Source organism: Argiope bruennichi, chromosome X1 (assembly GCF_947563725.1).
Source record: "Argiope bruennichi chromosome X1, qqArgBrue1.1, whole genome shotgun sequence".
Lineage (NCBI taxonomy): Eukaryota > Metazoa > Arthropoda > Arachnida > Araneae > Araneidae > Argiope > Argiope bruennichi.
Window position 1 is genome coordinate 19,820,974 of NC_079162.1, and position 24,689 is coordinate 19,845,662.

The following is a 24,689-nucleotide window of genomic DNA, read 5'->3' on the forward strand; positions in this document are numbered from 1 at the left end:
AAGTTATTATTCATTCATTGATAGTACTATGCTCATGAAAAGAGTGGGAAATATACGTAGAAATGGAGTTTCTCATTATGTTGTGAACAAAATATTTTAAATAAAATTGAAATACCTAAAATTAATGTAATTAAATTTTTAAAAGAGTTAATGATTTAAAAATTTGAAATTTTTATTATTACAAATAAAAAATAGGAACACAAAACGTAGCATAAAATATAAAATATTTTATTCAACTTGAAAATAATGTTATATTACACTGCTAAAAGATGAGAAATACAATATATACAAAATAAACAGTAAAATTAGTTATCTGATGCCTTTTGTACAAAGGGGGAAAAAATAAAGTTTTAAGAAGCAATTTTTATTCGTAAGTAACATACAGCTATTATAATCACTTTACATGATTTTTATGTTTTCAGACACCTCAAAAAGCTTCATTTATATTTAAAATGCAAGAAGACACTCAAAACTGAAGACGTTGATATTAAAAGCTTTTCTTTTGTGTGAGTGTATATATATATATATATATATATATATATTCAGGAAAAAGAGTATTAAAAAAATATTTTTTTCTAAACTTTTTTTTTAATAAAATAGAATACGATGATAACTTCATTACACAGTATTAATATGAAATGGAAAACATAGTTAAAAGCAATGGATTTAATTTTATCTTTCGATTCATTATATTGAACGCATTTAAATATTTCATAACAAACTTTAGGTGTTCGATGAAAGAAATAATTTGAAAAAAGGAACAATGCACATCCGATTTTGAACACTATCAAATAAACAAATGCCCCTAAAGCTATCAAGAATAAAAATTAAGGAATGCGAGGCACATAATTTATCAATTATTCCAATAGTAATTCATGAATACTTCAAAAAATAATGGAACTTTAAGTATTGTGCAAAAGAAATTTGTAAGTGAATAAAACCAAGCTTAAATACATCAAATGCTATTAACAATGCATAACTCCAAAACAAACATGCTTAGAAAAAATACACAAATGATCGATTTATTTTGTTTTTGTTTTAACAGTTCTTTATGAACAACGAAATCTTTCTACATACGAATTCGTAAGCATTAGCCAATGTTACTCATGCTAATAAGATATCCGACTAGGTTTGAAGGCATTTTTTAAACTATATATATATATATATATATATAAATTCTTATAGTGCCAAATAACTGAAATAGCTTTGAAAGGTCCGAATTAGAAGAAAAAAAATCTACATGTTACCTTAGTTTTTGAAAAAAAAAAAAAAAAATGCTTTGTCAGGAAAATTTTAGCAAAATTTCTATATTAAGAAAAACAGTGCAATTAAAAAAAGTAACACATATTTATTTCATATATATGCTTCTAAATTGAAGAAACCATGACTAGCCATACACATCGGAAAAGACAATAGTGATAGAAAAATAAAGAAATTTCATCTCTGTCCAATCCGTAAATTTAAAAAAATAATCTAATCGATCTAAATTGAAAGCAATAAGTACCTGAAGAAGGTTTGAATTCCCAATGTTTTACAAATAGTTGCGTCTTCTATGAAATAATCAATAGGTAATGTTGTAATTGAGCAGCGTACAGAACTTTTTTTTTTTTTTTTTTTTAAAAAAGCTATAAAATAAATGTTTTTGACTCAGCTTTTAGTTTAGTAAATACTATTAAATGGGAAATATAAAATTTTGGTCAGAATTTCAGATATCGCAATTCAGATATTTAAGATACATATTTTCAGATATCGCAATTCAGATATTTCAGATACATATTTTCAGATATCGCAAAAATAATTGCCTGAATTTAAAAAAAAATTCAGAAGACTTCTCGGAAAAAAAGAATTTAAAGAAGGAAAAGCTTGTATTCCGAAATGGAAAAGGATGCAGTTCTATAAAATCCAATATAGGAATTTAAATGTTATTTTTTTTACCTTTTGATAATTATTGCAATAGTAGAGATGCATAAAAATGTAAAAAATAAAACAATTATTATTTCCAGTTTTAAACTAATCACCGGTATAAAAACAGTACAGAAACATGCACTGGAAAGCCCATCAAAGCATTTTATAGGACTTTATAAGGAAGGTATAAAAGAAGATCTAATTCTATGAAGTGGATTTTTTAAGAGGACTGAAAGTACATCAAAAAGATTTAAATATAAAGATATTTTGCAATTCACAAATAATAATGAGCATTATCCAAAGCTCATTATTCATAAATAATAATGAACTTTATCCAAATGTGTAAACAGTATTTAAATTATTCTTTACTCAGAATGTTTTCTTCAATTAATTGAAATTTATTAAAAATTATCTGCGATCAGTATGATAAATGTATTAGTAAACAACAAATCGCACATTTAAATGAATTTTTCATCAAATACATTTAAGGCTTATTTGAAGGGTTTAAAAAAAACATTTTAGGTCCCATCAAAAAGTTTCTGCATCTGAATTCTTTTACAGATCTGTCTGAGCTGCACAGACATACCAAATTTCATTAAATTTTATTGACACACAAAAAAAATGCTCTTTGCGATATTTTTTTAGTTGTATTGGCTGAATAATGCAAAATGTACCTGTGCATGTAGAAAGAGATAATATAAACATTCTAAATATTATGTTGATAATTCTACAGTAAAAATAGGAAAAATTACGCATTTCTGATTTAAAATATTATTTCTAGTTTTGTTTTCATGTCTAGCGCATTATTATTATTTTTATCTTACTTAGATTTTTTTTAAAAGATTGTTTTAGAATCTAAACAGTTGGGGTTTTATTTTTAGATCATAAAATAAAATTCGATTTATTTTTGGTTCAAAGCCTTTTTTCAATCTAGTCGGATACTTTAACACACATTGGCAATAATTTGATACATTTAAGTTTTTCTAAACGTACTACATCATCTTAGGAACTAATATTTTCCCAATTTTATTTTTTGTAATCTGATATTTTACTGATTTTTTGTGGATAAGATTGATATAAAACAATCATCGAGAGTTTGACAAGTTCTTTTTAAGAAAGTACAAAAAGTAAATTTACAGTCGACTATAATTAATGATGACTGACTATATATATCAATTTTTGAAAAAAGATATATAACCTTTTCAAACATATAAATAATCACAGAAAAAATATAAAAAAATTACAAAAACATATGATTATTTTTTAATAAAATAAAATCTCTGAGTGCAATAATATACATGAGAATGCAACAAATTATTGTGCTGTATAAGCAATTCAAACCACTAAAGAGATCAATATTAGAGTCAATGGACACCAGTGACTCGGGTGAAGAGCAAACAAAATATGCTTAGAATGAGCATAAATTAAGAATACCAGTCTTTATGCATGACTATCTTTTACATAAACTTCTTCTAAGAAGAAATTTGTGAAATCTACTTACAAACCTTTGGTTTAATATCGCATATAAAGAATACAAAAAAAAATAATAATAATAAAGAATTTCAAATGCTTCACAAGGAGCAAATTAAAAGTAAAAAAATATATATAGTAAAATGTCAATCAAGCAAAGACATAAATAGAATTGTATTTACACAAAAATAATTATGGTTCATTATTTTTAACAAAATAAAAAAAATAATGCATACCATTGCACTTAAAAAAAATTTCGTATACATTTCAGACGACATGACTACATATTTGAACTAAGTTAAATGTACATATCTCTGTGAGGATTGATCATTAATTATATTTAAAAAATACTGCAGGAAAATTAGTTTCATTCAGAAACAAGATATCTGTAACACTAACGTTGCCTGGGACAAAGAAGGACTTTCGAATATATCACAAATTTATATGAATGTTTTTTCTGATTATAAAAATATATAATACGTTTATTTTAATGTAAATGGTTTTGAGCTCACAATAACAAAATATGCTTTGGCTTTTTATCACACTGAAAGAAGTTTCAGTAAAATATGCTGTATACTAATACTAAAAAAATCCTAACTAGTTTTCTTTTTTGTATGCAAAATAATTTAGAATGCATATATGCTGTTGCATAAATAGTAACTTTACTGTTACACATTTAAAATTTGTCTCTTCATCAGAGACAGTTTCAGATTTTTACAGGGACCATTTATCATTACTAATTTAAAATTAAAATTTCCTTCGCTTAAGGTCTCATCATATATCATTAAGCATATAAAATTAAAGAAAAAAGCTGCCCTTTCTTGTAGCATTTCCAATACAGAATATGAACATGTGGAATTTATACCTTTTTTGAAAGAAATACGAAGATTAGAATAGGTGAAGTCCCTTGCCAGGGTAATGATTCATTTGGGTATAAATTATCTCAGTAATACCACTGCTTTTCAGTGTTAAAAATTGACATAGAATTGAGATTAACAGATATATAATAGCTGCGCACTAGAAGCAGCTTTCAGATTAAAATATCATATAGAAATTCAAGAACCATTTTTAATATTCTTGCCATAGATATAAAACAAATATTATAAAACAGAGAATTTCATAGGTTTACTTTGCCACTTATCTTAATAATATTTATGTGAAAATAAAACGCATTTCAATATTTAAGAAGTGTACTGCAGTTTAAAAGCTTCTTAGTTATTTGTTCATAGAAAATTGAATAGCTGAAAACTCCTTATTCTGCAATTTACTTTCAAAACTTAGTTCATTCGGTAATTATATAGAGTAATAAATTTATATTACAATGGCATTGTTACACTTTTAGTGACTGAATCATGGGCAAATGAAACAGAGAATATTATTGTCATATGTTGTTTCACAGCTCTGTCACCTGAAGCTCATACTTTCATTGTTACAAACCATTTTTAAAAAACTGTTTTGTTTTGCCTTAAAAAAATATACTTCGTTAAAAAAATATAACTTTCTGACAACCTCAATCAAAATCCTTGTATATATAAAATATATGAGAGCTTTAAAGGGCAGCAGAAATTTCTAGCTGCCTAAGGGCCATATTTCTTAATACTTTTTAAAAGACTAGTGATTTCATATGTAGAAGCAATTCTCATATGTATTGAAAGCATCATCACTTTCTGATAATGAATGAAGACTCAGACTGTTTCTTCCATAAAGCCACTGCAGATTAGCTTTACCAGATGGTTCAGGGTTTTGTAACCAAGGAAGCTAAAAAGAAAAAAAAAACAGTCATTATTTTATTACATTTAAAACGTAAATTTTGTGATTGACAGAGGATAGATAGATAAAGAAGATAAAGATTTTTTTCTAAGACAAGTATCTGAATAGGGTTGGAAAGGTACATTTATTTAAGAAGCTTGAAATGTTGACCACTAAAATAAATTTATCATCCAGAAATGAAGAAATAAAGTACAGGGTACGTCATAAATATTTGCAAATTTCAAAAATTTATAATAAAAAAGTAATTATCGGAAAAAATTTCGATTTGCCTGAATATGTTCAGAAGAACATTAGATTTTTTTCCATGTAAAAAAAAAAAAAAAAAAAAAAATATTCCAAAAATAACTGGAAAAGGGCATTCACGCATCATATCGAGACATTTTATGGAAATCAGGCAAACACAAATACTCAGTGAAATAGATCCCAATAACATGACATTGCGTATTATTTTAAAGTAAAAGATGTTCAAACATTACCACCACTACAAAATTATAGGCAGATGAGGTGCGTCACTACGCCTATTGCAACTTAGTGTAGCATGTCAGCATAGATGTCACCAACGATCCGTCAAATGGTATCTTTCAATTTCACTGAAATGTCTGGAGAATCCCGGTACACACGAGACTTTAAGTAGCCCCACAACCAAAAATCTGCCGGGGTCAAGTAAGGTGATCGTATGGGCCACTTAAACTTATAATCCTGACTCATCATTCGATTTTCGATGAAAGTGTCTAACAGGAGCATCCTGATTTCATATGCAAAGTAGCGCAAACTTTACGACAATAACAATAGGTAATACATGTCTTTTCTATAATCCAAGCACAACGTGGTCGCATAAAAGCATAATATTTTCAAGATAACGCTTTTCAAAAAAAAAAAAAAAAAAAGCAAAAATAGAATCAAAGATCTGTTTGAAACCATATCAATAAGCCACATGATAAAAATTCAGTGACTTAGTCAGGTACCCATGAGGGTTTGACATCATTCCTATACGATTTTTTGAAACGTATTGATATCACCAAACAATGAGCGTGGGCTTCATCCGTCCACATGATGTACAACAATCTTTGTGGGTCACGTTCCATTTGTGCCAGCGTCAACGTTCCTGCCGTTAATAACTGGTAAAATGCTTATATCTTAAGCGGATACAAATCGAAGATTCCATGTAGAATACGTCGAATCTACGATTCCTCGTTATTCTCCCATCTTCTAAAGCATTGTAGCTCCTCGTTGATGTCTCGGTTGCCAATTTTTCCGAGATACTTTTTCAACAAGGATGCGGTCCAAGCTCAACGATGGTCTGCCACTTCGTGGATGATCCTCTAAACTCCCAGTTTCCTCAAAACGTTGTACTAAATTCAGTATTCCATTTGCTTTCAGTTCTTTCTCATATGAATCCTTCAAAATGCAATAATTGTGGATTCACCATTCTTGTAGAAAAGTTTAACCATCAATGCTTGATCTGATTATGATAATATGACGTTGGGATCGAATGATGATTTTTTTTCAGCAGGTGTTTTATTGCTAACCCGATTTGCATAAAACGTTTCAATATGACGTGCGAATGACCTCTTTCATTTAATTTTAGAGTATTTTTTATTGGGAAAAAAATCTAATGCCCCTCTGATATTATTCGCGCAAACCGAAATGCTTTCACAGAATTATTTCTTTTATTATGAATTTTTGAAATTTGCATGAATTTGTGATGCACCCTACAGGGAAGCAAGAGGTCGGATAAAAGAGTCGAGCTGCAACATGCACTTTAAGCAGAAGTTTTAAAAATTTTTAGTCCGAATTTTTGCTAATATGATTCTTGTGACAGATCACCATAGTTAATGCCTACCCAAAATGGGGAGTGAGAGGTTGTGAACATGAATTCAGTCTCACATATATGATTTAGCTCTTAAGGGGGAAGAAAATATTTCGTATAATTTAAGATAAGTTGATTGATTTTTTCAAAAATATTTTTATTTATTTATTTTGTTTATGTATTAAATTTTAAAAAAAACTGCTGTAATTTTTTTTTTCCTAATCTCAATATTTTTTTATTAAACAAAAATGTCCAAAATTATGGGATGGGGCAAGTTGTAAAAAATCTCAGGGCAAGTCGTAACATATTACAGACTGCGAAATTTATCTTCATTTGTGTTTGATTCATGAAGTTCGATTTTCTGCTTTAAGCTTTAGATGTACGCTCAATGATCAGATCCCTCCCTCGCTGCATAAAACAAAATCTATCTTCCTAACTGACCTACCTGAAAACAAAATAAGCAATGGAAAACTAACAGCGATAATTAAAAAGAAATGAAAACAAGGAATAAAGGATAAGGAAAAATGAAAGGTTTAATAAAAAAATTCAAAAGAGAAAAAAAGTTTAAGAAGAGAATATTGAGCATATAGATTCTGAAAAAGAAAAATCGCTTTGCCGTAGCTTTAGGAGATGCGTACACAACTATGACTATATGTTATTGAATAACATATTATACTAACATCCCATTTTGAAGCAACGTTAGGGTTATTTTGGGACAAAAAATATAATTTTGAAAAGCGTATAGATGACAAGGATACCACCTGAGTTGGCACTCCATTTTTAAACTTCCGCGCCACACCAGCGAGAATACGTTATCCCCCGAAATGTTTGGCGCGTAACATATCAGTTAGCACGCTAGTGCTTCGGTTTAGTCGCGTCTTGAATCAGGGACACTCCGGCTCCGAACTAAAGATATTAAAAACAAACCACCGCAGCCCACGATTCTCAAGAAGCAAAATGAGTTCTCTCTGTGTTACAAAATTTGGGTATAAAATAAATGCGATAGAAAGAAGTATCATTTGCTAGCTTTAACAGCAATTCTGATGTAGACTGACTTTTCTGCTGATTGGCTAAATAATTTTTTCTACATTTTACTATAAACCACTTGAAAATATTTATTATCACTAAGCTAAATGATAATAATTATCTAATGTCTTGTGAATTTTAATTAGTAAAATACTGGTAATAAGAAAATAATCTTAAAAATTTTCAATTTTATTGTTACAACTTACCCCGGATAGGAGACAAGTTGTAACAGTTGACAAATAAAAAAAAAATCTGGTGTAGAAATCAAAATAATAGTTTAATGTTCTTTTATGTATATTATTAATAAATGGTCAAGCTATGAAATAGTAGTTACAATCAAGAATCCGCAAACAAATTTAAAAAAATACAAGCATTTTTCAAAAAATTATTACAACTAGACCCGGTCAAACCTACTTGAAATATAAATCACATAACACTACTATTACCTGAAATGTTGAATTAAGAGATTCATCAAAGAAATTTTTTTATGTGCAATAGTTTTTTAATTGAATAGAAGTTTGGCAACTAAGGTAAGGTTTTTAGGAAAAATTTTCTTCCTTTTCTTTGTTAAAGTCTCTTTTCTCTCTCTCTTTTGACTATTTAGAATAGTCTCTGATATATATATATATATATATATATATATATATATATATATATATATATATATATATATATAATTTTGAATAAATATTCAACAATAGGGAGGATTGTTTTGCTACATGTTATATAATAATAATAATGGTAAAAATATTATATACAAATATATATAAGACGAGTTTAATCTAATCTGCCAAACGAAAGAGTGTGATAAAAGAGTCCATGTGAATCATAAATCGCTATAGCAACATACGGATATAAATATAAATCACTATAACCAACTGTGGATTATTGTAGGCTCATTCGAAAGCTAGTGGAATGGACATGTTTTTGGTAAATTTGATATACTGTAATTGGAACGGTATTCAATATTAAAGATTTTGATGACAATTCGATTTTGCATTGCATCAAGGTTTCGGTGTTTGTTTCTTGGCTTTAAATTCAGGTATCCTAATGAAAATGATGTTATCTTATATGATCTTCTAGCTTATAAAAATATATGCTTATTTAACGTGTAGCTATCTCAAGAAACCTTTTAAATAAAGTTTCTTTCCTGATTGGTAGCATAACCACTTTATTTGTCATAACTTGCAAATGGTAAGAGATTGGACAGGATTGGTATAGTGTTTATGTTCCAAATGAACTCTTCTCTGTTCTTTGGCGAATTAAGTCAAATTAACCCTGTATACATGATTATTATTATGTGAAATTATTCTTTCAACATCATAACAGAAAATGTCCCAATTTTCGATTCTTTAAATGATAATTCAAGACTTGGCAGTGACGCAGTGTGAACAGGAAAGTAGAGAGAAGGAATAAGGGAGCCGTGGAAACACATTTAATGGCTTCACAAGAGAATTTTTCCAAAACTTTAGTTGAGTTAGCATTCATTTTAGGTGAGTGTAAATTCTGAAGCGTGGGAACGGTAAAATCCATGCAACTCAGAATTTAAAGAGAATTTTGCATTTAAGTGAGAAGAAAATAATTATTTTAAGAATGCAGTGAAATCGAAATTTCATAAACACGCTTACACGCATAAGAGAGAGTGATAGAAAGAGAGAAAGACAGGGTCGGTTTTAAGATATGCAGGGCCCAATTGGAAACGATTTTGAAAAACCAGTTCCAAGCGTACGAATTGTCTCTTTATATGAGAAAAACTATATATTTCAAACTGACATATTTGTTGTAAAAGACAAAAAATAATAATCTCGATGTCTATAAAAACATGTGTTCAGGCTTAGAAATCCAACTAACATTGATTATTGTGTCCACGATATTCAAACAGGAAAAAAAGAAGAATTTTTTTTTGGTTACGAGTACTAACTGGGCTAGTAGTATCTCAGAACTTACGAAGAACTTACTTAGATATTTTAAAACAAACTATGCTTTTATAAGCAAATAATTCATGCAACAAAATTCATGCATAATGAAGGTAATCCCCAAAAATGGAATAAGAGTTTATATCTTTAACTCTTGCAAGTAGGTATATACTTTTTGTTGCAAAGTTTTATTAAATAAGGTATCTAAATGTATAAAAATACTATGGTGTCTGTACAGAGAGGTGGATAGTAAAAATTTACAATTTTTTTAAATTTCGGTTTCCATAGCGAAAAAGCCAGAATCTCTCAGATACCATTCAAGACAGTGCATCATTTTGCAATTTAATTATTTATTATTTAATTTTGATTGTTAAAATACCTATAGAATTATAATATGTAAATTAATTCTTTGGGAGATTCAACTAATTATATATATATATATATATTAAAGCAATAGACAAATTCGTGCATTAGGTGAATAATTATGCATCGAATTATTTTTCGGAGGGCAAAAGGTTAAAATTGTGTAAAAAGGAAAAGAAAATTATAAGAATAATGTTCCGAAATTAAAGATACATGATTTCAATTTGAATAAATTCAACCATATTCTCTGCAGTACTCTTGTGCAGGGTCCAAAGGGTTGGTTCAGGTGATAAAGGTCGGCTCTGTATATAGAAGCAATGCACAGTTGAAAATTAAGTTTTGAAATCAACTTTTTCTGTTTTCTGGCGCATTTTATACAAAACACACCTTTATGTTTGAAAATTTATTTTCTTTGGAATTATTTAGCCCAAATGATTTACACACATGGTATACAAAATGATTCTAATGCTGTAAATTACCTACCCGTCTCTGAATACCTTCCACATTCCTTCTTAGCTGAAAAGCAAAATGCTCGTTACTAGGCCATTCTTGTTGAATTTGAAGAGGTAGTTCAGTTGGATGTAGTCTCCTCTCATCTGCATAATTAAATAAGCATGATTTTTTTATTAGTGCTTAAATTATCTTCAAAGCATATATGTAATACAATTATTAAAAAAAAGTAAAAGAATACCTACACAACTCGAATATTTACGATCGCATCTTCATAAAATTGGTGTCGATGTAGATGACTCAACAAGACAGGTTTATTTAGATCAACAAACAAATTAACCAAATTGAATAAATTAGAATATCGAAATTTTCCATTTACGCTTATTACTTTTTTTTCCCGGCGAAATGATTCCTCATCATAACATAGCACCCCCTCCCAATTCCTTAGTATGCGTCTGACGAAAATTACGAGAGCTATAAGGTTTTAAAAAATGACACTTCCGAGTTGAATGAATACTCTAATAAACTTTTAGCGACTATTCGGAAACTATTATGTATTTGTCAATTTTGTTTCTCAAAATGATAAAATACATTGTTAAAAATAATTAATATTTCCTACAAATTTTTTAACACGGCATTATGCATTTATACATTTGGAAATATAATACACATTATTATATATTTTGAAATGGAATTTGATACACACATAGAAAAATGCAGATTGGATTAAATTATTATAAAATTTCGGTTTCTGACACGAGAAAATTCCAAAATACTTATAAATTAACTGTTTTAATTAATTCGTTAATAATTTTTCAATAAAAATAAGCCTGTCCCCTTGAATGATTTCCCAACGACGAATTAATTAAACGAATTGACGAATATACTTTATACGGGGAAAATGCATTTACGAGTATATACAACTATTTCATATAATGAATTTATTCACATTTAAGGTATTTTACACAAGTCATGTACAAAAATTGGCTAAATGAATAAAATATATGTTTGAAATGAATAATATTTAAAAAAAAATCCTGTATATTAATCATACAAAATTGATAATTAACCGATGCAAAATGTCATATTTATTCCTTTTTGACGTATTAGGTTGAATCAGAAACTTTTATTACAGACTGATTTTAATATACTCATTTTAATACCTGAAGAAACCAAATTATCTTCGACGAAAAAAATAAATAGGACCAATCAATTGTTTGATAGTTCAGTATGAGGCTAAAGTAGGAAAATGAAAGATTAGTCTGAAAACTTGCGTAGTGAAGGGGAAAAATGTGATTTGCTTGTACAATACATCAAAACTTTTTTTTATTAAAATGGGATTACACAAATATTTAATAGAATGGTAATATTATGAAGCATCGTGATAACATGTATAAAAATTTAAAAACATATTCATAATAAACAATACAGCATGTAGAATACTTACAATCTTTGGTACAGCTGATTTCATAAATTGAGAATTTTTCGTGGTGCTCGGTGGAATTGTAACAGTGTAGAACTAATTGAATTAGTTCTGTTGTACATGTTCTATCCGACACAAGAAGACTTTTATACAAGGACTAGGAAGAATAAAATAGTTTTTTTTAATTACAATATGCACAACTGGAATGTAAACAGAATACTATATATATATATATATATATATATATATATATATACAGAGGGAGAGAAGAAAATTCAGAATACAGTGCGTATCAAAATTATATGAACAGGCGATTTTGAAATAGCATTTCAAAAAATGATGCGATAATTGCGAAAAAATAATAAGCATATAGAATCATACCATTAGTGTATTACATCAAAGAAATATAAAATGCGTTTTACAGAATGTTTTGTAATAAATATAAAAAAATAATAATAATCTGTCCAAAAATATATGAACTCTTCGAGTATTTTGTGCTTAAACTCAAATTTTCAATCCATTTGTTTGAATTATCTTGATAATCCTATATTATGCATGCTTCCCTCTAATGTTTGGAGAATGTGTGATTGTAATGAGAACCATCTCTGCTTAACTTGCTTTAAATCATGAATAGCTGAAAACTGAGGACCATGTTCATACATCTCTTGAGCAAGTACGTCCTAAAAGTTTTCAATTGTATTCAGGTCTGACCTGATGGTTGGTCAGTCTACAATAGTTACTAATGCTATGTAAACCAAGTTCTTGTTGAGTAAGAAGTCTGAATCAACGCGTTATGATTGAATTTCCAATTTTCCATCGCCTGAAATGCTTCCAATTGGAAGTAAATGGCTTTTGAGAACATTTGGATAGTCCTCAGAGCACTGTCGACCATTAAGAATAGCAATATCCGTTGTTTCGCTGAAAAGAAATTACCCACTACCACACGAGATTGTCGATTGAAGAACTCATGAGGTTCTCATTCCAGATCATGCATATAGTATGCCAGCCATCAGGATATCCAAAATCAATTTATTTTCAGAATAGAAGATAGCGTTTAACCATTCATCCGTCCAATGCAATCGTGAGATTTCAGTAGTTCTATGGTACAATTTCTGCGTAGATGTCCGCTACATTCTGCGATATTTCTGAAATTCGCTTGCTTGCATATGACAGTCAATAATAGATTTTGAAATAAGAAACACTGAAGTCCTCACAATTTCATGAACAAACGACTTTTGGATTGAAATTGCTCAGAAAATATCTTTATCTGGTCCCTGAGATATCTTTCTTGGTTCATTTAATTTTTTTTTTTTTTTTTTTTTTTTGTAATTTTTTGCATTGTCATATTTTTGATAGAATTTCATAAATTTAAGATCTTATACGCTTCCTTTGTTTCGCAATATCAGAAATTTTTTGATTCTTTAAGCGCCAATTTTTTACAGTGTGTCTCAAAAGTACATGGGCAGGCGATGTTTTGAAATTACAAATAAAAAATACGAAGCATTAATCATGAGAAAAATAATCAGCATAAGCTCGAAAGTAAACTTACACCAGCCATCAAACAGCTTCCTCCAAATACTTTAACTAGACCACCGCGTCTCATTTTCATGGAAAATCTGCATAAACAAAAAAATCAGTTTTTTTTTTTTTTAATTCAAGAATTCTTGTGAGTAAAAGAGTAACATAATTGCATCACTTACTTCGATTCTCCTCTCGGATGGCAAGCTTGTAGTTCAGCTGGGTGAGCATCATCCTCCAAAACCACAACAGATCGAATGGGAATGCCTAAAACATAGAAAACCTGTCAGTATTCTAGAATATAGAATAAAAAAAAAGGCATTAATTCAGATTCTGAGCTGGGTATTGCGACATCTGAAGCAAGGTTTGGAAATAAATGATTACTACTAAGCAGACTTTTTTTTTTTTTTTACAAATTTTGGCAGCAGCAGATTTTTGGGGAATAGTTGTTAAATTAAGTGTTTTTTAATCGCCACCATCAAGAAAATTCAACTAAGTCCATAAGATATATGGTATGCTTGATTAATTGGCGATATAGGTGCTGTTAATGACGCAAAAAGCATCATTATAAGCGTCCTAACCACAGATCACTTAAGCCCCGTTCCAACGACCTGTGTGCATCTGGAGTCGGGCACACTTTCCCCTGACTTGTGGTTTTCTGGGGTTCCTTGATGTCTGTTCAGTTTACCGACAATTTGTGGGAAACTCCGGAACGACATTCACAGGCGAGGATGATCATACAATGGGTCAGTTGGAAGATTTACGACCATATCCGTAAAGGCCACAGGTCGTCGGAACGCAGCTTTCCAAGGCTGTATATCTCTTCATCTGTGAGGGTACCGTTAACCAGTAAAGACCGCAGAAGAATCGAGAACCTGTTTAAGCCGACGTCATACAATGCGTTCTATCAATCCCGTCCAAAGTTCTCATTAGCTCTCTCAGTCTTTTCTTTCTTTCTCTCCCCCCGCCCTTCTTCTCTCATTGGGTGTTTAAGATTTTCGGTTTCGCTTCTTGTTGCCTCGACAGAGACATATTTGTTTTATTGAATATTCATTTTCTTTTATTAGAAGTCGCTCTTCCAAGATAATTCTCTAAGCGTTATTCAGATGAAAATTTTCATAAAAAAAGAATAAATTGTTATAGTAGGTATAATACAGTAAGCATTGTAGATTTTCAAAAAATTGTATTTTCGCAATTTTGACTCAGTGAAACGTTCAATATAAAAAAAAAAATGCAGGTCATTCCATTTCAGATTTGAACATTGTTCAAAAATCATGAGTCACGAAAACCAATATCAACTGAAGTTTCACAGTCAAATTTATTCCAAATCTGGTTAATAATATGGTTGTAATGAAAAAAAGGATTCAATATTTTGTTTTCCATGGTTACTTTAAGAAGATGATGCACAGACTAATGATGGTGTGAACGAATTACATATTCCTAGGGAAAGAAACAGGAAAATTCTGAATAATCTCTCTAAATATAAAACGCTAACGTACGTGGCACAGAAATCGCTCTTATTTCTTACTGTCGAATAGCAACAGACAAATGTAAACAAAACGCCATACCAAAGTTTCTGACTGATTCACCGAACTTTTTCACAGCTGCACTTAATTTAACACATCGCAAAACTAATTAATGGAGCAGCAAAATATTATTAAAAATTCTCGGGTGTGGTTTAAAAACTCTATCCAGTCAGAGGATAGAATATGAAAAAATGGGAGAAAGAAAAATGAAACAAAGATCAATCGAGCGTGAAAAGAGGCTAAACCTTTGTCAAACTATCTCTATGCCTTGGCTTGACCGTGAAAACATGTTCATATCTTCCAAAACTATTATCTCACAAAAGTGGTTTTGGCATTACCTTAAAATTCAAAAACTTGCCTTTTTAACGATATCAATTTTATTTCTGTACATTTATTTCTTTGTTTTCCATATTTTTTATTAATTTACTTTGGTTCCAATCTGAGACAATGTTACGGTGAAATTCAAACTCATCCATCAAAACTTACATTTACATGCTTTTGTCAGTGTTAAAAAATTGCTTTCTTTAGACATTACTTCCAAAGTAGAATCTTCACTTCCGCTTTTATTTCGTGGTATACACAGATTTTAAATTGCATCCCAATCATTTGTAATAGACTGATTCAGATAAATCCATGTCTTTCAATCGTATCAAATAACACGCTGAAACTTAAAAAAAAAACATTCTATATTAATCGTTTTATTACCTAAAAAGACAAAAATTTGGTCGCCAAAAGCGGCTAGTGTTTAAGAAATATAATAGATATAACGATGCCAGGTAAAAATAAATTTCATATATGGATCTAAAAATGAAAAACTTCGGATACTTACAGTTAAAGTAATATTTTTAAAAAACTCAACTTCTGGATTTTTGCAGAACTGCTAATTTCTGAGACGGAAACTCTTATTAAAATCGACATAAAAGAACTAAGAATAAGATTCATAAACTTATACAGTTCATCCAATTAAACAACATATTTCCATTTATCCTCTTTTTGAGACTATTCAAATATTCTTCTGAAATGCTGCGTGCTAATTATTAATTTATTGAAGAGAAACAAAGAAATAAATAAATCGCATTCAATGAAAAGCCTCAAATTTATTACGAGATTTTTTACCTCATTTTATCTAAAAACTTTCCGGTCGTTAATTTATACTTTAAATATTAACAACATGCATTGGTAAATAATAAAATATTAAAGTTATAAATATTAACGCATTACAAAAGATTATTTAAAAGTATTAGTTCAAATAATTTTAATAAATGCTAAAAAATGTAACTTTTAAAATTACTCAGCTGTAAAACCGAATCAAAGTTTAAAAAAAATTTCCATTACTTTATTTTATCTAAAGCTCTCAACAGAAAGCAAAGATATTAACCAACTTCCAACATCAAATGAATGAACGTCCCAGTGTTAAGTTAGAGATCACAACTCTTCAATTCCAAAGAGGATTCCTCCCCCCTTCTGTTCTTAAGCTTTGTTTCATGCATTTGGGTTTACTGATTTTTTTCTAATTCATCATGCTTATCAGGAATATAGATTTCACAGAATTCATAATAGCGGTATAGTGACAAAACGTTAGTGCATTAAGTCAAAGCCGAAAAGGGTTAATGCTAAAGCCTTTTTTGTCAAAATGACTTTTTGAACGAACAAAATATTTACCTGTCTTACGCATCCACACTTCCATAGTAAGATAAAACAGATTGGGATCTCTGTGCTTCATCTTGAACTTGGAGAGGAGCATGCGAACCACATCTTTACTAGTTGTCTGTTGGTTTACGCACAATGTTTTGTACTCCATATCCGCGCATAGCACCTTCGTATAAACTTTGATTGTACACTGTAATGAAAATTGCATTCTTAAACTTCAAATTGATTGAATTAAATCAACACAGCTATTATGTAATGAAACAAAGAGCGAGAAGAAATTTGAAATTTATTTCCCATTTCTTTCGCTTATCAATAAGATGAATAAAAACACTTTGAATATTGAAATGAAAATAACACTTTTTTTTTTTTAGTCTTTGAATATTAAAAATATTATGAAATCTTGTGATCATTTTTTAAAACTTAAATGGAGTAAAATTTTAATTAAAGTACTCCGATTAATTAATAATTAAGTTCTAAAAATGTTACAGTAATGTGTTGTCATCAAGAACACACAAGTGTACAAAAGCACATCAGGAAATGAGTGAAAAATTGACAATAATAATTCTTACCAATATGAAACAAATTAAATAAAAGAATTCAAAAATGCTATAAAATCTCGCATAAAGTTCATACATTCTCTAGTTTATGGAAATGCCATTTTAAAATAATGTTGAAATGATACGTAAAAACATCAGAAGTTCAATGCCACTGACGCAATGCTAATAGTTTCACTTTTCAATAGAAAAATTACAGAAAAAAAAAATGAGGGCATTCAAAGAAACAAATTCGGAAATTAATAAAAACCCATAGCACCAATAGAAAAATATGATTTTTTTTTTAAGTATCTTAGAATTTTTAAAAATTTTCATTCAAATATTTTTCATCTCTTAATTAATATTTTTTAAATTGTTGAATCAAAATTAAAGCTCATATGTTTCTGTTTAATTTAAAAAAAAAAAAAATTGAAAATTGACCAAGAATATTTTGATTTTTAGCGATTTAAAATGAACCCCATTTTTCTTTAAAAAATAAATGTTATGTTGTTATTTTGCTAATTAGTTAAATGGTTAATTAGTATAAAAAAATTTCTAAACTCTAAATTAATTAACAAAATTTTTTGTACTGACCCCCTTAATGACAAACATGTTTTTTTAAAGAAAATCCTGAACCATATAGGCTCAACAATGATTCCATCCAAAAGCGATTCATTATTCTGATGAATCGAGTAATAAAGTCAATGAATATATTTTTTTCTTCCTCTTTTTCGTCAAGATCTTATAATTAACGAGCACTAGGGATAATGTGAAAATCATTTTAACAATAAAAAGTTTCACAGTTAAATTTTAATTTCATAACAATAAAAAAAAAATGTGCTAACAAGCACAACAGACTATTTGATGGATTAAATTATTCAAATAGTCACATAACCAGATATTAATAACCAGATCAGAAAATAACGACGAAAATGACAATAACAAATACGATCAAGTGATTATAATTGATCCAGGTTTATGGCCAAGTATTATAAATGAAAAGTTTAGAAAGTTTTGCTTTAAAACTGAACACAAGAGTTTTTGCTAAGAATGTAGAAGATGGATAATTTCCCACTACGTACTACTTAAAAAAATGTCAAATGGTGAAACCGAGTTTCGCAGCTGGTTAATTTATTCAAAAACGCAGTATTTTTATTTGTGTTGTACACCATTTTCCAAAGGAAGAGGAAATGAACAAACTACGTGATTTTATAGGTGGCTATAGTAACTGCTGAAAGCCGTCAACTGTAATTCAAGATCACGAGAGTTCTAATTGTCATTTTAATTCGTTTATTGCTTGGAAAGTATTACTAAAACGATTATATTTATGTTCGATTATTGATAAAACAAATCAAGTTACTATAAATAAGGAAAGACAGAATGACTTAAATTACTATTTCAAAGAATTGTAGATGCGATTCTATTTTTAACATGTAATAATCTTCCATTTCGAGAGACCCGTGAAATAATAGAAACGCCTAATAATGGGAATTTTTTAAGTTTAATCGAATTATTAAGTAAATACGACTCTGTGTTAATCGATAATATAAACAGAATAAAAAATTTGGAAAATAACATTGTGCATCATTGCGCACATAGACCACAAGAGTAAATTATTTCTGCATTGGTAAATGAAGTCCTTAACAAAATTATAAAAGCAGCCACTTACTATAGTATCCAAGTGGATTGTATTCTTGATATATCCCATAAGAAACAAACTTCAGTCATTATTAGGTATGCAAATTTTGAAGAAAATATATTGAATATAAATTATTAATTTATACGGTTTATTGAAGTAATAAAAAAGTCGATTAAAAAGATTAAGTAAGCATGATTTAGATATTATGAACTGTAGAGGACAGCCATACGACAACGATATCAATATGAAAGGGAAATATAAAGGTTTACTATCTGGAATAATAGCTCTAAACTCTCATGCGATTTATATGCCTTGAATATCATACTCCTTTAATTTATTAAATTGTGATGCCGTTTCCAGCAACTATATATTGTAAAAAAAAAAAAAATGATATTGCTTATTTTCTGCATCTATAACAAGAGGGGAAATTCTACAAAAACATTTAAAAATTACTTTTAAACCCTTCGTTGAAAAGGGAAAATAGATTCGATTAAAGCAATGTATACACAGTTTGAACAAACTTGTAATGCCCTAAAAGAATTTACCGATACAAATAATGATAATACAACGGTATCCGAAGCTAAATGTCTATTGGATTCAATACAAGAAATGCCATTTATTTTATATTTAATAGTGTGGTTTGCAATATTGTACAAAATTAACACTATAAATCAAATATTTCAATCAAAAACAATTGTTCTTGGTTGATTTAATTTAATTTAATCAATAAAATTAAAATTAAAATCCAAAATTTAAGAATAAAATTTAACATAATTTTGAATGAAACTAAAATTATAACACCTAATTTAAATATTTCAGAACGTTCTCCTGATAAACGAATTCGAAAAAGAAAAGATCATATTCCGAAATAGCAGAAAATGAAGTTATAGAAAATCTTGTAGAGAATATTAGATGTTGTTTTCTAACACTGAAATTGATACTGTTATTGTAAAGATAAAAGATAACTGTAAAAATATTTTAAATTAATTACTGATACAAAAACTTAAGAAACACATGAATTAGAAAAATATTCCAAAAAAATTTGTAAAGTTTTATAAAAAAGATGTGAATGAAAATATAATCCAGGAAATTGGTTTACTACGGGATTTGATTTCGAATAAAAGGGATGTAAATAACACACAAGACATACGGCAATACATTCGAACTAATAATTATAATAAATTATTTCTAAATCCATTAACTGTTAGACTTTTCTCTACGTTACCTACGTTACCAAGAGCGCTAAGAGCTCTTTCAGCAAATTAAAATTAATAAAGAAGAGTCTTCGGTTAAGTGTGTGTGAAGAACGCTTAAATGCATTTGTTGCAATATTAAGCATCGGAAAAGAAATTGTAATTATTCTGAAGTAATTAATAACAAAACAAAATCACGCATTAAATAAATCTGCAATATTAATATATGTTCGAGTTTGTAATTTTTTTAATTCACAAAAAATTTAGGACCCCTATGGTTTCTAGTATCCAGGCCCCTTTATAGAGAATGCCGGCTGTGTTTGCAGATCCCATTTTTACTTCGCAATTCACATTTTTACCAGATATCAAATAAAATTGCAGCTTTCTTCTGATGAGAATTAATTGGTAGCACTATTTGACTCCAAAATTGATGTCTCACACGTAAAACTGAATGAATATTTAAAATATAGAAGAAAATAATTCCATCAAATATCACTCCTCTAATTTTGATTTATTACAGTCAAATATGCTTAGAAATTCTTTTATACTATTTAGGTATACTTTGGATTATAGTATATAATTACAAAATCACTTTCGATTCTATAATGATTACAACTTCAACACCTCAGTTTATCTCCATTCTAATTATTACTGACCAGAAAGAAAAGCTTAAATGAATTAAACATTCCACTTGCCTTCGAAGTGCACTTTCAAATCTATTGCAAGATACAACAGAAAAATTCAAGTATGCATTGTTTATATTAATTATTTTTGTATTAATATTATATTTAGTAACTGTATTTCTAATCGTATTTGTACTTGCATTTATATTAAAACAAGATCTAAATAAAATGAAAAATGATGAAAAAAATATCTTTATTTCGTTCGTTTATAATTTAGTTGATGAGCAAAAGGAAAGAATGGTGCTCATATCTGAAGAGAATCTCGCTTCTTTTGGAGACAGTAGAAGAAGAAAGCCATTTATTCGACTATAGCTTTTAGATACTCGAAAATTTACTAAAATAAGTATCTTATTTAAAAACATAAACTTCTAATTTCATATACTCTTTTTTCTTATTTATTTAATTTGCACAAGGGCCTTTTTTTTGCATAGAAAAGAAAGAAATGAGCAAAACTGAATAATAAATTAAAAATGGGAGAAGGAGTTATAGAGATTTAATTACTTAAAATGTATGTTTATTCAAAATTTAGAAGTATCTCTATCATTATATGATTGAGCGAAAGTTTATTGTTCTGAGCAATTTTCTAAAAATCCAGTAAACATGTTGGATTATTCAAAGAAATGAATATATCTTCAGAAAATTAGAATTCGTTAACTAAGTCAGTTTGAAAAAGCTTTTAGTTATCTGCTCTTCCTAAAATTTAAACAATGCAAGGATAATAATGTAAAAATTGTCATCATCTTAATTTGCTAAGAAATCAAAAACGAAATTTAGAGTAGAATTAATATTGTTATGGAGCAGTTTGGTTGTTACATCATTTATTAGTTAACACCAATGTTGAAACTACTAGACAGTCATTAAACTGAATCTCGTCAATTTTGAACTACTTTGAGATAAAAAAATATATATATTTAAGCTCTTAAAAAAACTTGCGAGCCAGAACACCGAAAACATTTCAAATGCGTATCCTTTACCTACGGCAATTTCTAAATGAAAGCATTTTCCTGTTACTCACAAATAGTAAACATAAATATACTATGTGAGGATTTGACGTGACATTGTTACATAACATTGATTGTTTTGTGAAATTTTTTGAAAATCTAATTACATTCGATATAAACAGGGAAGATAAAATTAGTATACAGAATGAAAAACTAAGGAATTTTAATCAATAGACATATTTATTGTTAAACGATCGAAAATATATCGAAATATTTGATAGTTTAAAAATAAAGCCACTTAATTCAATGAAAATACACCATTTACATAAACCTGTATAATACTAAAATCATTTTTACAATAAACGCAATGGTGAGTATAGTTGCTTAAATACAAGTTAAGGATATATAATAAACACAACAAATCTTTGGAGTAGTAATATACATATTGTTGACTATTGGAAATTCATATTTCACTTCTTCTGATGTTTCTTTTGTTTCATTCGCTGGTAAACAGCTAAGAATGACCTTTCCATGACCTTATTTAGGAATGCATTATATTAAAAAAAAGAAATGAGAGATGAAACAAGAATAATAATGCTTATGAAACTCTAATACAAATCGGTCGTGAAATACCTCCAGTGACATGAAAAGGCTCGCTTCATTTAAATGACCTGATTTTAGAAACATTTTAAACAATGGAATGGATAATACCAAAGATAATAATAGCTGATATGAAAAGCTAATTTTGTCGTAACGTCATGACTAGAATAAGTAAATGACACTTCAAGTTGCTCATATTTAACAAATTAAGTAACTGACAAAATTCAATTTGTAATGGTAATAGACAAAAACTCATAAGTTATTGTAATTACAAAGAGAACTGGATCTTTTTCTTTTACGTTTCAACGATATGCAATAAATGTTGTGTTATGTTGTGTTGATCTTTGTTTCAGTAACAAAAGAAAATCATTGAATAAATAATAATTTCGATCCTTTTTGCTGAATTTATATTTAGATAGGGCATTTCTATCAATTTTGTCTCACGTACTTAATTTATTTCTTCCAGATCTGTTGCCTTCCAAAACCTTAATTAGGATGTCCTTAAAAGGGTAACGTCCTACTTCGGATATCTTGAAACAGAGCTTGATTAGATGGAACAAAATGTGTGGACATCATTAGAAATGAATGAATCATTATGATATCACAAGATAAACCGAAAGAAGGAAACGCCTTCCATTTCTTGAACAATCAATATAAATAATACGTAGCGATAATTTTAATGAAGATTTCGAATCTGTTTTTAATTACTCATAATAACCTATATATAGGTGAAAATTATTAGTCGAAAAAATACCCGATTTCTTTCAAGCTAACACTGAACTAAGATTTAAGGATTTTTAGCTAATAAATAAATTCTGATGTTTTTTTTTGTTGTTGTTTTTTTATGAGCAAATGGCATTAATCGAAATTTCACATGAAAGTTGTTCCTTCTATTTTGTCAAGTTGCTTTGACATGTTATGAAAAATATTTTTTACTGATATATCCTGTCACACGCATTAAAAGAGTAATTTATCTTAATATTTGATTTAACAAGAATTAGCAAATTGTTGAAACAATTCCAAGATAATAATTCTTATTTTCAATCCTTAGTATATGAAAAAGAAAAGAATATCCAATAAATATCAGTAATTTTTGCATTATCAACACTGATGAATAGGATGGAAAGTATCATAATGCATTCAACATTTAATTGTCGCATGGATAATAATATTTTTCATTGAAAATGAATTTTAGAAGCAGCAAATAACGTTATGAACAAAATAATATATTGTAGGGACTTTTTTGTGGTTGCTATTCAAACCAGTTTCATTTTTTACTTTAAATTAGATTACAGAATTCTTCATAACCACAGCAATAACTTCGAAAATTCTAGTCAACAACAACAAAAAAATGATCACTTATCGAAATACCACATTTTACGCTTATAATGAAAACAAATTCAGGTACAGACGAAGAGAAATAATTATCAAAAGACATTTTTACAGATTTTGAAAAAGATTTCTGTAATAGTGCAAGCATTTTTTATTTTTTAAAAAAATAATAGCATTTTACACTTAGCCGAGTAGTCATTAGAAGAAATGTTTTCCACAATAAATGTTCCTCTACTTTATAAATGTTCCTATACTTCGACTGCTTTATTTCGTATGAAAAGAAAAACAGCCCGGTAGGAATACTCTCCCAGACTGTTGCCGGATGAATTCAATCATCAACTGATATTAAACAGTAAATTTTTTCAGTTCATTTCATTTCAGTTTGAATACAACGAAAAATGTTAGTTTAGATTTTTTTTTTTTTTTTTTTATCTTGTTGGTACGAATACTCATGGAAATTTAGAAAATTCTGTTTTAAAATATTACTTTTATACATATTCACAAATGCAGTGAGAATATTGGGTCGTGAAGCTTAAATCAAGAGATATAAATTATTTGAAGTCTCTTCTAATGTAATAAGCAAAGAAATAATATTTAAAGAACTATTAATAATCTTTGTCTTGTTAGGGAATTATTATTTTTTTTATCCCTCACATTGCTATAATAAGAAGTAAGTCGAAAGATACGTTAAGAAATTAACAAAAAAAAAAAAAAAAAAAAAAACCTACATTAAGAAATTAACAAACAAAAAAAAGTTGACTTTTTAATCAATTTAAAAAGTAAACTAATGCGCATTAATTTAAAATCACAAATTAATAAATATTCAGTGGAGAAATATAAGTAATTTCTCATGCGAGTAATGCATAAAAAAAAGTTTTAAAACACTTTTAGAATTCCAAATACCCAGAGGCCTCTTTTCAAAGTCAGTTTTTGTTAGCTAC

The 24,689-nt window shown here is 28.5% G+C and overlaps 1 protein-coding gene across 1 annotated transcript in view; it reads right to left on the reverse strand.

Annotated features, from left to right (window-relative positions):
- Positions 1 to 238: 238 nt before the first annotated feature.
- Positions 239 to 24,689, reverse strand: part of LOC129958483 (uncharacterized) — a 54,761-nt gene continuing 30,310 nt past the window's right edge. Inside the window, exons 3-8 of the mRNA XM_056070980.1 lie at positions 16,840 to 17,017; positions 13,834 to 13,918; positions 13,683 to 13,749; positions 12,158 to 12,290; positions 10,744 to 10,856; positions 239 to 5,133 (exon numbers count right to left, since the gene is read on the reverse strand). Coding sequence (XP_055926955.1) covers positions 4,996 to 5,133; positions 10,744 to 10,856; positions 12,158 to 12,290; positions 13,683 to 13,749; positions 13,834 to 13,918; positions 16,840 to 17,017 — 714 coding nt within the window. The 3' untranslated portion in view covers positions 239 to 4,995. The remainder of the gene's footprint in view (positions 5,134 to 10,743; positions 10,857 to 12,157; positions 12,291 to 13,682; positions 13,750 to 13,833; positions 13,919 to 16,839; positions 17,018 to 24,689) is intronic.